Source organism: Ovis aries, chromosome 9, assembly GCF_016772045.2.
Source record: "Ovis aries strain OAR_USU_Benz2616 breed Rambouillet chromosome 9, ARS-UI_Ramb_v3.0, whole genome shotgun sequence".
Lineage (NCBI taxonomy): Eukaryota > Metazoa > Chordata > Mammalia > Artiodactyla > Bovidae > Ovis > Ovis aries.
This window is the reverse complement of record NC_056062.1, coordinates 59138351-59153912: the sequence shown is the minus strand read 5'-3', so window position 1 is coordinate 59153912 and position 15562 is coordinate 59138351. Positions and strand designations below refer to the sequence as shown.

The window sequence follows — 15562 nt, the reverse complement described above, 5'->3', positions numbered from 1 at the left end:
TTGGTGCATTGTATTGCTCAGCGGATTTTTTTGAGGAAAAAAAAAAGTTGGTGTCTTTTAAACAGGTGGTTGAGAGTGGAGTATATCTAGATGTTTGCTGAACTAGAGAAGTGCCCTTGTATCCCGATCTCTTAGGCAGGTGTTACTTGAAGGCATCTCAATTGATAAAATACAGATAGCTGACACTTGGTCATCACCTGAGAGAGACGGAGATAGAGGTGCTGGGGGATGCCATCAATCACGCAATGATAAGCACTTAAGACTCTCTGGGGTGAAAGTTAATCGGCAGGCCAGGATCTATCGTGCCATCTCTTTCCGGGGTGTTAGCGTATCTGCGGAGGAACAGACCTGTGTCTTTTACCCAGCTGTGCTCCACATGAAAGTGTTCAACAGTAATAGCCATCATGCTGGTGGGATTTGGTGCTGGGGGAATTCTGTGTGCTGGGAGCTGGAGGGAGGCCACCAATTCATTCCACATGTTATTTCTCCAGGAAACACAGCATAATTGAGGACAATTTTCCACCATGAATTGCATCATTAGCTAACACAGAGAAAGTGAAATGCTGTTAACTTTCTTTTTTTCTTCTGCAAAGCTGATGAGCTGAAGAAAATAGAAATGAAAAGTTTAATGTAATTTTTTTTCCCAAGGATATAGGTTGAAAATCAGAATCAAAACACTTTTACACGGTAATAGAAATCCCACATTTTAATACATTGCCATGCACATAAGGAATCAAGTAATGCTGAATACAAAATAGTCAAATATACAAAAATGATAAAGCAGATTTTCAAGCCTGATAGAGATCATGCTCACAGATACAAGGGGGCAAAAATCTGTAGTTTCATTTCTATCAATTTAGAAAGAATCATGCCCCCACCCCGAAACTCTTTTTGAGGACAACCCAGAACACAGGGAAACATTATAAGAAAAATGTAAAGAAGACCCAAAGGGAATTGGCAAGTTGATAGCTGCTTAAGATATGGAAATTGGTAGTTCAAAATTGTGGTGTGCAATAATTCTTGTGTTTAGAGAAAGAAGTTTCTAAACATTGTATGCCCTGGGAAACTCAGGGAACTAAAATGAACATCCAACAGAAAAGGCACTCTTATTTTACTACATAACCAGCTTGTGTCCTCCTTAAGTCTAGTCTTGGGAATTTTCTAGGGTGCATAGAGGAAAAAAAAACAACAACCCACAGTTGCGGGCAATGAATAAGGAAAATATTTAATTAACCACTCTTAGGGGACTAAGAGATTTCAGACTGCTGGTTTAACTACTCACTTAAGGAAGCTATAAAAATGTCTCCCATCTACGTAGGCTTTTGTGTTATGAAATGTGCTTTTATAGCCATGTTTGCTAGTGTTTGTAAAATAGTGAACTTTCTTTTTTTTTTTGGTCAGAATTTTTCCCACTCATGTGCAACTGAAAGCATTCCTTTCATATTCAGTTCCCATGGTGTGATTTTTCTTCCTCTTCCTTTCCTAGCACAAAGACACCAGCTCACCTAGGAAGCTCGATGTGGCTGTTTCCTGTGACCCGCAATTCATCAACTTCACTGGCTTTCTTTAACCTGAGGGTTGGCAATCTTCACCTGCGCTCAGCCCAGCCTGAACTCTCTCCCTCAGCTCGGTCACAGCGCTCTAAACCTTCGAGAGGTGGAGATAAACGGTCACCCTGGCCGTAGGTTCTGCAGACCAGCCCCCATGTATTGTGTGTGCATACAAAATGCTTGAGTTACCTTTACCTTTTTTATACGTTGTACCAAAACATCTACTGAAGTTTCTTCCTAAGTAGCATTCCTCCAAATAATTTGGTAGCTTCCCCAAAACGTTGATTGGTACTTTCTTACCATTGCACTTTTTAGCATCCCAGAATGGACTCAGTAAAAACAGCTATGAGAGAAAGGCATAATACAAGGGAAAGGAACTCACTGATGAAAGCCCATAGCCCTGCTCACCATGATGAATACACAGACATTGGTCATACAGAACAGCTTCTCCCCTTAGCTCAATTTGGCCTCCAAACAACCCTGTCTGCTAAGGCAGAACAGGTGACATCCCAGACAGATGAGCAAAGGCCCAGAGAGACGAGCAATTTCTCTTGAATGCAAGTATTCTTGAATTCGAAACGGTTTCCCCTTTATCAGAGCAGTGCCACTCTCCACAGTATCCTAAGAATATTCAAGTAAACAGTTCAATATTTTCTTTTCTCGGGTATTTTTGATGGATAATATATAATTGTGTTACAATATGGATCTTTTCTACAATTTTGTGTACAGCTGTTTAATTTGGTACCTAACACTATCAAATAGCTGGATTAACTGGAACTACAGCAGGTGTGCTGGAGTGACACCAGAATGACAGTGGAATTCGTTTCAAAACATTCGCGCTCCCTTGGCTTTTCAGCAGATGAGTTGCTTCTGTGCCAATCACGACTGAGACAGGGCAGGGTCAAGAAGCTGGCTCTATTCAGCTCTCTGAAATAGGAACTTCCACTTGTTAAATCACGGTCTTCTCAAACCTGGCCGCATAAGGATAGCGTTTTTTGACTGGGGAAGGAGAAGTAGGGGCGTTGGAATCACTCAGAGCCCCTGAGAACCTTCTAATTCTCTTTGAGTGAATTTAAGCAAGTGGAACCCAGACTACCCCAAGTGGGAGGTCCACACTCACTCAGCAAAGAGGCTACTGCTTTTCGAAAGAGAAGGGTGATGTGATGGGAGAGTGAGATTATGATGAAAAAGACAAAGCTTCCAGTGTTCAAATGTGAATCCTACCCCCTTGCATGCTCCCATTTCTCTTTAAGGTTTCCACCTATAAACTGGGTCCTTTTGATGTGAAAAAGAACCTGGTTATGGGCTTCAAAACTTCTGCAGCTGGTACACAGGGAAATACTTCTGGTATTTTCTCAAATGTCTTAAATGGGAATTGGTGTAAAAGTGAAGGTGTTAGTTGCTCAGTTGTTTCCGATTCTTTGCGACCCCATGGACTGTAGCCCACCAGGTTCCTCTGTCCATGGGGTTCTCCAGGCAAGAATAGTGAAGTGGGTTGCCATTCCTTTCTCCAGGGGATTGTTCCGACCCAGGGATCAAACCCTGGTCTCTTGCACTGCAGGCAGATTCTTTATTGTCTAGGCTTGCTCAAAAGCTGCGACAGAGTGAGTGGGAAGTGACCAATGCAAACATATAAATGCAGTTGACTGTGGCTTAAAAAAACACTGAAAATAGATATAAAGAATTAGAATTGATTTAGGGAATCATATCAAGGACCAAGGCGGTACTCAAAATTCAAACTGCATTTTTGGAATTATGCTTGAACAGAGAGTCTATTCAGAAGGGGTCTTTATAACACGTGTGCTACTTAAGAGGGAGGTCGGGCTGCCCTCTGAGGAGATGGGAGAAGGCCAGGGTATGCTTGTGGATTGGAACAGAAGCGACCATCAAGGTATTTAATGGCAGGTGATTTTCTTCAAGCTTATGTCACAAAATCAATACCCCTTCCTCTGAGAGAAGCAATGATCTAAATAATGTGTCTCATTTTATAATTTTCTTGTGAGTAAAGCATTTGAATATATTTTCATCGGAATTGGGGGGTGGGTGGTGGTGATTAAATACAACCACATGAGACAGATCTGTGGGCTTCGGCACATCCACCCAGCCTAGAATTCCACCTGTAGTAGCTGTGTGTGCTAATGCGCCAAGGCCACGCTTCGGCACATCCACCCAGCCTAGAATTCCACCTGTAGTAGCTGTGTGTGCTAATGTGCCAAGGCCACGTGAAGGCAACCTATTTATTTCCTTTGATCCAAATGGCTGAAATTTAAAAGGCTATAAACAATGCAGAAGGCAACCAGCCTTAAAGATTTTAGGTGTTAGTATCTCCAACTTTGGCTTAATTTAGCAGTCTCCTTGTTTACATCAAATGGCTGTTTCAATCACTGTCCTTTAGGCAAAAAGGCCTGGCTTTAGGAGCCTTTCTAAGGCTTCCGTAAACATTGGAAGTTTGCAAAACAAGACAACAACGAAACAAACAATGAAACCCCACACCACTGGCTCCCACAGCTGAAAAAGATATTGTATAATCAGAAGTAATGTTTAAATATCTATAACTTCAGCCAGTCACCTGCAATTCAATGCAAGTCATATGGTTACTTTGAAATTTTATGAGGCCTGAGCTGTTGGTGCCTGCTAGTGCTTGATATAATTGCAGAAGGGAACCTCTGAAGTAAGGATGCTTGGGGCTCTGCAAGGTTTTAAATAGCCCTATATGTGGCAATGGAAACTCTAGATTTACAGTGCCTTCTGTACCATTTTCTGCTGTTCTGTGTTGGTAATTTCTCAGTCTGTGCTGCTGAGTCAGTCAGGGTTAGTCATTCAGTCGTTTCCAACTCTGCGACCCCACAGATGGTAGCCCACCAGGCTTCTCTGTCCATGGAATTCTCCAGTTGAGCAAGATGTCTAAAACCAGTCCCTACTCAGCGGCACTTCTATCTGTCACAGGCAAATTTCACCCTGAAAAGGCCACATCTTAGTGCTTGCCGCACTTGCCCAGAATTTTCCCTGCAGAGCCAAGATGATGGTCAGAGGAAGCCAGGGTGCCATGCTCCTAGCCATCTTCCCAATGAGATCTCCAGGGAAGACTCTATTTCGTGCTTTTCATTAAGGGCTGGTGTAACCTCCTTGGCTAATTTTTCCTTAAGCTTACCACAGGTGGTTCACCTTCAAAAGAAGGCTCCCCATCTCCTTCCTGGAGTAAGTCACCAGAGCAAAACAATGCAAACATAGTTCTCTTTGACCTTGAAGCTGTGTCTCAGAGCCAGGAATATTTCGCATTCATAAAGCAGAACTCACAAGCGAGTTCCCTGGCTACGGGATGAGATGCACATCTCAGGAGACTAAGGAGAAGGACCTGCTTGTCTTTGAAACTGAGTCCCCGGCTGTGTCCTGAGCAGGTGCATCTCCTGGGCTGTCCTCTCTTGTGATCACACGGCCCTTGTTTTGATTATTGGCACTGGCCTGCCATCACCACCACCAGCCCCCCACCTCGCCCCCAGATCAGAATCCTTGTCCCAGTGTTGTTTGGGCAACTAGCTTTCACCAAGATCAAACTTAAGAAGGAATTCTTAGTCAGTCCTGGGGAAAAAAGGTGACAACTATGATTCTCTGTTTGAGTTCTTTATATAATACTTGAAATCTACCCAAGGAACCATGTGAAAAGAAGAAAGAGATTAAAAGGAAAAAAAAAACCCACAAAAAAGCAAGAAAATGAGGTGGAGGGGGTGTGGGAGAGGTGAATAAAAACAGCCTTTAAGGCATAGAAGAATTGGTGTCTTTTTAAAGATTAAGTTTTTAAAAAGAGACGACAGGCAGCTTTAAGTCTAGTTGTCAAGTAACAAAATTACTCTAAAGAATGCACAGGAAAGCATCACAAAGAATGAAGCTGCTAAGCACAGGAAGAGGAGGTTTTGGTAAGAGAAAGTACTAAGGGGGTCTTGAAAACTTTTCTTCCATTAGACTTGTATTGTTCCTATCCCAAAACAATTATGTGACATTTGCAAAGAAAGCCTTTGTAAGAAACAAGGGAGTGCATCTATTAGAGGTTTTAACCCTTCGTTTATATTCTCACATAAGGTTGATATTCGTTTCCCTTTGAAGGTTAAAAAAGAGGCTTAATTCCCGCAGAACGAAGGACTATTCACCTCAGTCTGGGCAACTGAGAAGGGACTCTGGAGGGAATCCGGGTTATTTCTCTGTAATCTGGAGGTAGAAGTGGATGGCGCAGTTACACACCTCACAGAGCCTAAGCAGGGAATCAGACATGCCATTACCCACAAGAAAGCTGACAGTGTCTCTGTCCCCCAGCTGCATCTTAAACTACTCGGGTGATGTGCTTTTTACCCTAGCAGAACCACCGATGCTCTGCATATTTAAATTCAGTTCTAGAGCCCGAACTGAGCTTATCTGCCTTGGCACCCCCAGAGAGTCTGATAAGTATTTGTTTCTGTTCATTCCCAAGAGTGCCTTTCCTGTGTGAGTGTAGGGGCCAGACTTTTAATAAAAGGTGCAGCACAAGTTCAAGTAAGAGGAAAAGTTAACGCATCAACAGTTTACAGCCCTTAGACATCAAAGCCTTTATAGTCTTCCTTCCCATTTCCTGCCTCCTACTAAACAAAACTCGACAGAGCCATCTCTGGGAGGTAAAATGTCCTACACGCATCTTGGGAGGAAGGTACAACGCAGCAGGAAGTAGCCACGGGTAACTGTGGGTCAGCACAGAACAAAGAATCCCAACGCTGAGAAGGAAATCGTTTCTCCAATTTTGCTGGTTTAGGTCATGACTGTTCTGGTTTTAAGCCACCACATTTCCAACACCATGCCCTCAAATGATTTCAAACAGAGGTTGACAGTTTGGAAAACAGTAGCAGTTCATATGCAAATATGTGGTACGTGCCAGGAATTAAGGCATTTTTAGAGAAGCCATCTTCAATGGGGCTCTTTCACTGTCTCCATCTTTGCCCTCTCTTATTTCCACCTTCACCCACTATCTTTAAATAACCGTCCAGTACACTTTGACTCAAAAGAAAAGGGCTAGACAACTCTACTTATTTACTTGTTCATAACATATTTTGCAAAAGCCAAAGTAAGGATGAATCACCACCATTTAATGAATATCTATCTGCTCCATAAAGCATGTCCGGTTTTCCAAGGGTGTTAACAGTCATTAACGTTCCCAGCTAAACCAATGCATTCCCAGCTACAGTATCTCAGCACCTGGCAGTAGCTCTGTTGAGTTCCTCAGGCCCAATTCTGTATCCCCAGGACTAGCTATAGAACTGGGCTTCCAGAGATGTCAGCATAATGATGAATGGCTGTTTCTGTATAGGGATGGGAATATAGGTGACCAGGGTGGATATCAAGAGAAGCAACTGAAACTTGCTTTGGGAAGCGCTCATCAGCTAAATCTGGGCGCTGGAAGGGTTGGCGGTGCATAACGGGTGCAAATACGTGGCCTGATGCTGTCCATTACCTCCCCCTCTGCCGCCTGCTTCCTCAGTCACGGGAACTGTGTGCAACCGTCTCCCCTACATTGCTCTGGAGGGGTGAATGCTGTCTGAATTCAGTTTTCACTGTGGAAAAGGTGGGGTTGGGATAGTGTTTGGGAGGAGGAGATATAAGGGCAGGGAGAGTCTACCTTGTAAACCATAGTGCCCCAGCTCAATCCTTGGCACATAGTAGATGCTCAATAGACACTTGATTTCTAAAGAAAAGAAGAAACAAAGACTGGAGTGAGCTCTGCTGTTGGAATCGAACCTCAGGAGACGGGTGGTGGAGACTGAGGTGTCCAGGGGCATTGGCAGCCAGGCTTTGGCCTCTTCATTTTGGATCTGTAAAGAATTATAGTGTTGGTCCTGATGCTGACCCACCAAAGGGCCAGATCTTGGCGGTGACCGAAGCTCCTGTGCGTTCCCACTTGGAAGCCCCCTTCTTTGGCACCACAGCCTGCAGGCTCACAGTGAGGCATCTGGCCCGGTGACTCACCCGAATCACCTTTGGATCTCCCTCCTTCCCTGTCAAGCTTCCAAATCTCAGGCAGGACGTTTTCTAATGGGCTGTGCATTTCCTGATACCCCCAGGGGAGGAAAGATGTGGGGAGAACAGACAATGAGTGTGTGTCTGGTGACCCTCTAAAATGCCAAGCTTGCTTGTGCTGGCTGGGTCCCAGGGTTGTTACATGTATTTAAAGAAAAGTCTCCTATGCCTGCGAGCCACAGACTGGGATTGTGGGCACACAGAACATACTTGGCTGAGTTTCTGATTCAGTCAACTTTACATTTTCAGGGGGAAAAAAATGCCTAAAGCATGATATAGGGTCAGTCAACATGAACATTCCTCTAATTCCTAAAGACAAGCAATAACTGGGCTGACTGGCATCCAAGGACTGTGCTTTGTTGTAAAACATAGTAAAAAATATTAGTTATGGGTATAATTCCAGATAGGATTAAAAAGGACTGGTAGGTTCTCTGCTGAGGAAGAAACCTAGTGTGTGGTTGGAAACTCTTGCTTCCCTAGACATACAAGGGGTCACGCTATTTTTTCCTCTTCAGAGAACTGAGATCAACACTTGACCTAAAGCGTTTTCCAAAGTGTTAAAGTCACACCCCTTTATTCTGCTGTCCTCACTATCAACGCACCATAGTCTAAGATGAAAATATGGCCATTTCCCCCCACTTTTGGTGAAAGAACTCTTCTATAGAAAGAGAGAGTATGTACACTGGCCAATTAGAAAGAAGCCTCCTGTGTTTGAGTGTGTGGATGTGCTTGTGCTAAGTTGTGCCCAAGAAGAAGAAAGAAGAGGAAACGCCCACCATTCCCCAGGCCCACCTTTATCTCCCTTTGGTGCTGTAAGAAATCCAGTAAAGTGTCAAGAGATTAAGTCTAACAGTATTGTGGCCATATTTACCAATCTGTCCCAAACTATGGGGTATATGCTGAGAGTGGAGTCTTGCCTTGGACAGTCTGAGCCAAAATAGGACAAAATTTATAAGAAAGAAGAAAAGACTTGTCTTCTCACATGTACTGAACGTGCTGATGCGTTTCGGTGTAGGGTTATCATGTAAAGTGCTGAAGAGTTGGACAGACTACCTTTAGACACCATAACTAACACAATCGAGACATGTTTATATTCCTACCAGGGCATAATATTGTGAACACTTCCACTGAGATTGCAGGACTGCTGTAATTTTTTTTTTCTAACACATCATGCCATCTGCACACATAATAAAATAATCCAGTAGTTGCCATGCTAAAACAGGACCTGTAGTGAAGGGCACAGACAGCTCCCCAAAGGGAGCCTCAGTTATGCACAGTGATGAAAACTGGAAGCAATTTTCCAGCTAATGGTCTGCCAATGACCACTTGGAACAAGTTGGCACTGTATATTATGCACCTCATTTAAAAATCCAGAGCAAACTAAGATTTTCCAAAGCCCGTAATCTTGACTGAATGGGTGGCTTTTCAGTTAATCTGGTTAATCTGTCAATGCTCCAAGGGTATCTTCTGGCAGTGCCATGAGTTAGTCTTTCTGTGAGGAACAGGCCATGTTCGTATTGACTGGCAGGACAGCAGCTTGGAAGGCTAACTGCATTTATGGAGAACCCTCGGCTGAGGCTGTAAGAGGAAAAAGAAGAAAACATGATAAATTTCTTTATATTCCCATATTCTGGTATGTAGCAATAATCATATTCAAACAAACTTCAACATCCTTAGGTCAAAGAGAAAGCTCTAGTGGAGGTAATGGTGATTCAGCTTCAAGGCAGACACAGTGATGGGCTGTATTCTTGGAACGCCCTTCATTTTTTTTCCCCCAGAGCGTGGAAGATATCTGTCTCAGGGACACGCGAACTTGAATGCAAGGAAGGGGAAAACCAGATCCTTGGAACTGGCATTTGGCCCTATGACAGGGCTGCGGTTTGGGAACCCATGCTGTACACTGTGGGGTTTTATGCATTTACTTGATCTGGAAGATCAGATTGGGAATGGTGTGGAAGCATTTCAGGGGGCGTAATGTGTATAGTTGGTAGCCAGGGGCACTTCATTCTGCACTAAGAAGCTTTCCCAGGATAAAACCCAGAAGGAAATATTGGAAGCAGTATGGGTGGAGGTCCTGCCTTCGTTAGTTGAAAAGGCAGACTGGCTGAGTAGGTTAGCGATTAGGTAGAGAAAGTTATTAAAACCTGAGCAGATTGAACTACTTGAATGGCAAACGTGCTCTTGACCTTGGCAATGCTGGTACAGATATATTTGTCTAATTTTTCAAACTTCATTTTCTAATTGCCTTTTATCTCAGTACTCCCTACAGATCTTATACCATATACACAGGTTTTCACTAATTAGTTAATAAAAGAGCACAACTGAATATTTTGCTCAGAAAAATATTTTGGTATTAGCTTAATTTAATACCCCAAACTATTGGGCAATGGAGAGAAATCAAAAGTTATTACTGTTAAAAAAAAATTCCTAGGCTTTAAAACAGGCTTTTCAAAACATGAGAGAATGTACAGTTTATAAGTAAGTGTTTCATTCAAACTTATGATTTTTGAGACAAAAGGTGCTATTTCAGTGTATTAAATATAAAACAATATACACTACTGATAAGACTGTAATGAAAGTAGAATATTAATATATTGCTGGTGGCATTGTAAGCTAGAAAAATAATGTCAATTTATTTAAAAATTATTAAAAATTCACATTCATTGACTCTGTTCCCATTCTAGGAGTGCATCCTAAGGAAATACTTTTTAAAAAATGAAAGAAGTTATATGCACAAATGTGCAACCCAGAGGTTATTTATAATAGTGGAAAATGTAGAAAACAACCAGTTTCCTATTGTTAAAAATTTAGGTTAAGTAAATTATAGTACATTAATAAGATGAACGATTACATGGCCATTAAAGTAATAATGATGATGATGCTGTGGCAAAGTGGTGAGCAGTTGCGATAGACCACAATACAAAGCTTATGTCCACACGGCTATATTTAAAGTGGATAACCAGCAAGGACCTACTGTAGAGCACAGGGAACTCTGCTCAGTGTTAATTCCGCTCATGTACCAACCTACATGGGAAAAGAATTTGGAAAAAACCAAACACCACAACAGACACAAGTATATGTATAACTGAATCACTTTGCTATACACCTGAAAATATCACATTGTTAATCAACTCTGCTGCTGCTAAGTCGCTTCAATCGTGTCCGACTCTGTGTGACCCCATAGACAGCAGCCCAACAGGCTCCTCCCGTCCCTGGGATTCTCAACTCTACTTCAAAATAAAAAGTTAAAAAAAACTTACATATATGTATAAAAAAGAAATGTAGGGAAAAGTGAAGGCTTTAGGACTTTGATTTATTGTTGTCATGATGTTTTACAAAAGAACAAAAAAATTCAGTTCACAAGGGTGCAACTTTGATCCATAAGCCTTGGCTAACTAAAGCATCCACAGTTATTTTCATTCACTAATACTACTAAGAAAAGAAATATTTATAATTCGATTAAGAGACAACATTCTAGCATTATTAAAGGGGGTTAGAAACTGATGCAAGTAAAAATCTTTTATCCAAGTCAATCCTTAAAGGAACTGTATAGCTGGAATGTACAGAAGGAAATGGCAAACCATTCCAGTATTCTTGCCTGGAGAATCCCATGGATGGAGGAGGCTGGTGGGCTACAGTCCATGAGGTTTCAAAGAGTCAGACACAACTGAAGCGGCTTAGCACGCATGCAAGCACACACGCATAGCTGGAACAGCAGATTTCTAGGAATCTGACATTACATGGTATCACTCAGACTTTTGCTAAAATCAGCTCTGGAAAATGTGTGACCTTGAAAAAGAATTATTAAGAATAACATAAATTTAATGCATCCATCTCTCCTAAATTTTTGACGGTGCTACCACATCTTATCGTGTGCCTTCCTAATGCAAAGTGCTGTGCCACATATACAGAACATGCTTAATAAATGGTTGTGAAATAATGAAGAAGAAAGTGATGTTGGAGAAGGGGAGGTTTTTCTCTTTTTTAGGGCTTACTTCAATATCTAATTTTACTGGAGACTTAATCCTGTGGTTGGGGCTGCAAATGAGTGGGAATTGTGTCTGTATATTTCTCAAATCTAAGGACTACTTGGGCTTCCCAGGTGGCACAGTGAAGAATCTGCCTGCCAATGCAGGAGATGTGGGTCCGATCCCTGGGTGGGGAAGATCCCCTGGAGGAGGGCATAGTAACCCACTGCAGTATTCTCGCTTGGAGAATCCCATGGACAGAGGGGCCTGGCGGGCTCCAGTCATGGAGTTGCAAAGAGTAGCAACTCTTTGCACATGAGGACTCATGCACATGAGGACTACTCATGGAACATGTGCATCCCAGAAATGACCACATGTGGATCTGCAACTAGTGAACAGTAAGAAGCTCCTGAGTCTTTTCTTCAACATTACTATTGAATGGTTTAGGCATCCTGGGAGCTATTTCCTTCCTTAGTGCAATAGCTTCAGAGTCCAGCATGAGCAGGGCCACATCAGAGTCCAGTGACTGAAGAGCATGAGTTACTGAATCAGGCAGATCTGGTTGATATCCCAGGCCATCACTTAGCAACTACAGGATATTGAACACGTGAGTTTCTCCAAACCTCAACATCCTTACCTTTAAAATTGTGATCACGATTCCCACCTCACTGGGTTGATGTAATGCGGAAATGGGTTCACAGCAAAAGTTCTTTGCATGGTGTTTGGGGAACAGTCAATATCTGCTAAGTGATGGGTGCTTATTATTATTACTACTGAAACTTCTCAAAATTCCCTTGAGAAACTAGATATGATTAAGGTCAGTGTACTAATGCCACAGCTAGGGGTCAGGAAGCAGAAACAACACGGCCCCGAGGCCAAGCCTTTGCCCCCTCCAGTGATGGGTAACATTCCCCTCACCTGCCAAGGCCCCAGTGAGTGCAGCTGCCTTCCCCTCTCACCCAGATTAGTGCCGATGCCAACAGACAGTGTTGTGATAAGGACAGTTTATAACAGACACTTGAAAGGCAGGAAGATGCTGGCTCTGGAGACAAAGGCCAGCCTGGAGAGGATTCGAGAACATGCCTGGGACTGAGAGTGTCCAGTGTCCCCTCCCCCTACTCCAGCTGCAAGGGAGTGTTCAGGAAAAAGAAAAGACGGTGTGTGCGGGCAGCCCCGGCCCTCACGGGTTGGAGAAGAAAGAAGACTTCGTCTCTTAAAAGGGTTGTTCAGTGTCTTCCATTCAACCAGAAGGGCCATATCTTCTATCTGAAAGTGTCTCTCCTATGACTCATGTTTGAGGACTTCAGGGTGGGCCTGAATGCACTCTGACAATTTATAGCAGGTGTGAGATGCACCGTCCAAAGGAGGGAGACCCAGAGTTGCCTCCACAACAATCAATAAGAAGCAGAACTGGGCTTCCCTGGTGGCTCAGTGGTAAAGAATTCACCTGCCAATGCAGGAGGCACGGGTTCAATCCCTAGTTCTGGAAGATCCCATATGCCTTGGAGCAACCAAGCCCGCATGCCACAACTATCGAGCTGGTGCTCTAGCACCGGGGAGCCGCCGCCGCTGAGCCCATGTGCTGCAGCTGCTGAAGCCTGCTGACCCGGGAGCCTGTGCTCAGCGACAGAAGCCTCCACAATGAGACGCTGGTGTGGTGCAACTAGAAAGTAGCCCCTGCTCGCTGCAACTAGAGAAAAGCCTGCACAGCAATGAAGACCCAGCTTAGCCATAGACAAATAAATAGGGATCTTCCTGCCCTGGGGATCGAACCCACATCTCTCAGGTTCTCTGCATTGGCAGGTGGGCTCTTTACCACTAGCGCCACCTGGGAAGCCCAAATAAATCAATAAAATCATGAAAAAAAGAGAAGCAGCAGAACTAATATTCACTGAGCAGCTATGATGGCCAGCTAAGATTTTATAGGCACTCAATGAGTCACCACTGCCATCTTCAAGGGCTGAATTGCATTATCCTCACAACACACCTAGAAAAAATGAGGCTAGGTTCATTAACTTGTCACAGCCATCCTGCTGAAGTGCCCAGAGCTGAGGCTGGAAAGCAGATCTGTTCTCACCACAGTGCTCTCCTGACTCAATAGGAAACATGTATTAGGAAAGCGAGTTGCTAAACTCCAACAGGAATGCAGGAGACAAAGCAAGTAGCTGTGTCTTTATAAAAGCTGCTGCTGCTGCTGCTGCTGCTAAGTTGCGTCAGTCTGACTCTGTGCGACCCCATAGACGGCACCCAACAGGCTCCTCTGTCCCTGGGATTCTCCAGGCAAGAGTACTGGAGTGGGGTGCCATTTCCTTCTCCAATGCATGAAAGTGGAAAGTGAAAACTGAAAGGGAAATCACTCAGTCGTGTCCGACTTTTAGCGACCCCATGGACTGCAGCCCACCAGGCTCCTCCGTCCATGGGATTCTCCAGCCAAGAGTACTGGAGTGGGGTGCCATTGCCTTCTCCCTTTATAAAAGAATGTTCATCAAATGTGAACCCTACACATAAAGAGCCCTAAATAAGAGGTTTGGCCTAGAGAAAGAACATTTCTGTCTCACAGTCTAAAGCTGTCCTATGTTTAGAGCAGTGGTTCTCAACTGGGTGCAATTTTTCTCCCATTTGGCAATGTCAGGAGACATTTCTGGTTGTCATACTACCGGCATCTAATGGGTAGAAGCCAGGGACCCTGCTAAACATCCTGGGATGCATAGGACAGACCCTCACTTCAAAGAATTATCCAGCTCAAAATATCAATAGCACTGAAGCTGGTTTAGAGGGTACAGGTCCTTGTTTATCTTCTATTCCTGGTTGTGAGTCAAATATATCACTCCCAAAATAGGCCAAGATAAAAACCAACTTAAGTGTGCCTCTTGTGTGTACAGGAAATAAGGCTAATTTCAAACCTCACTCCCCTCTTCTCTTCATCATTTGCTCATTTTATTTGATTTTATATTCAATGTAATCAAAACCTCTGATACTAAATCATTTCTAACTTTTAGAACCCTCACAGGCATACTATTATAAGAATCAAGATGGGATATTTTAAACAGGTATGCTCAATTAATTAATCAGTAGGTATGGAAGGAGTTAGGAGATAAAAGAAGGACAAAGAAGGATTTATGTGGTAATAAAATTCAACTCTGCTCACCAGCCCTCTGGTGGGAGAAGTCACATGTGCTCTCAGCTCCACTGGTTTCATTTCTGCAACTACCAGCCCTCTTGATGGTTTGAGGAGGGGGGTATTCGCCTCCTGAGAATGTGATGAAGAAATCAGCGCTACCTCTGTCTGGATGAAGATGGAGGTCAGAATCTCAGACAAGATGAGTATCAGGAGGGCAGAGGACTTGGGTTCAGGGCAATAAAACAGATGACACACACAAACTAGTCTGTAACTTCTCAAAACCCTTTCGTAAACTGGAGTCCATAATGACTCTGTGACAGTTAATTTTATGCGTCAACCTGACTGGGCCATGGGGTGGCCAGAGAGTTAATTAAACATTATTCCGGGTGTGTCTGGGAGGGTGTTTCTGGATGAGATTAACATTTGAATCAGTGGACTGAGTCAAGCAAGTTGCTCTCCCTAATGTGGGTGGTCAGTATCCAGTCAGCTGAAGACCTGAGTAGAAATAAAAGGTTGCTTTAGGGAGAATTCATTCTCTATGCTGGCTTTTGAGTTGAGATATCTGTGTTTTCCTGCCTTTGCACTGGGCTTGAACTGAAATTTATACTGTCAGCTCTTCTGGATCTTCAGCTACCTGACTACAGATCCTTGGCTTTCTCAGCCTCCAAAATTGTGTAAGCCATTCTTTGCAATATCTATCTATCTGTTTACTATCTCTCTTTCTATTATCTCTCCCTCTCCCTCTAGATAGATGGATCTATAGATAGATATACAGATATATCTCCTATTGGAGACCAATATCTCCTATTGATCCTGTTTCTCTGGATAACATCAACTAACTCAGAGTCTATAGACCACAATGACCACAGCAGTAAAAAACTATCCTT

General features: G+C 43.3%; 1 protein-coding gene across 6 annotated transcripts in view; it reads right to left on the bottom strand.

Moving 5' to 3' along the window:
- Window positions 1-691: 691 nt before the first annotated feature.
- The window catches only part of SAMD12 (sterile alpha motif domain containing 12), a 455621-nt gene continuing 440750 nt past the window's right edge, over window positions 692-15562 (bottom strand). For 2 of the 6 annotated variants that reach the window (XM_042254362.2, XM_042254368.2), the window contains 2 exons: window positions 14703-14840; window positions 692-9164 (listed from right to left, as the gene is read on the bottom strand). In XM_042254362.2, the coding sequence (XP_042110296.1) occupies window positions 9142-9164; window positions 14703-14840 (161 nt within the window). In that variant the 3' untranslated portion in view covers window positions 692-9141. The remainder of the gene's footprint in view (window positions 9165-14702; window positions 14841-15562) is intronic. The other 4 variants (XM_042254363.2, XM_060393458.1, XM_042254366.2 and 1 more) reach the window with 2 other exon arrangements.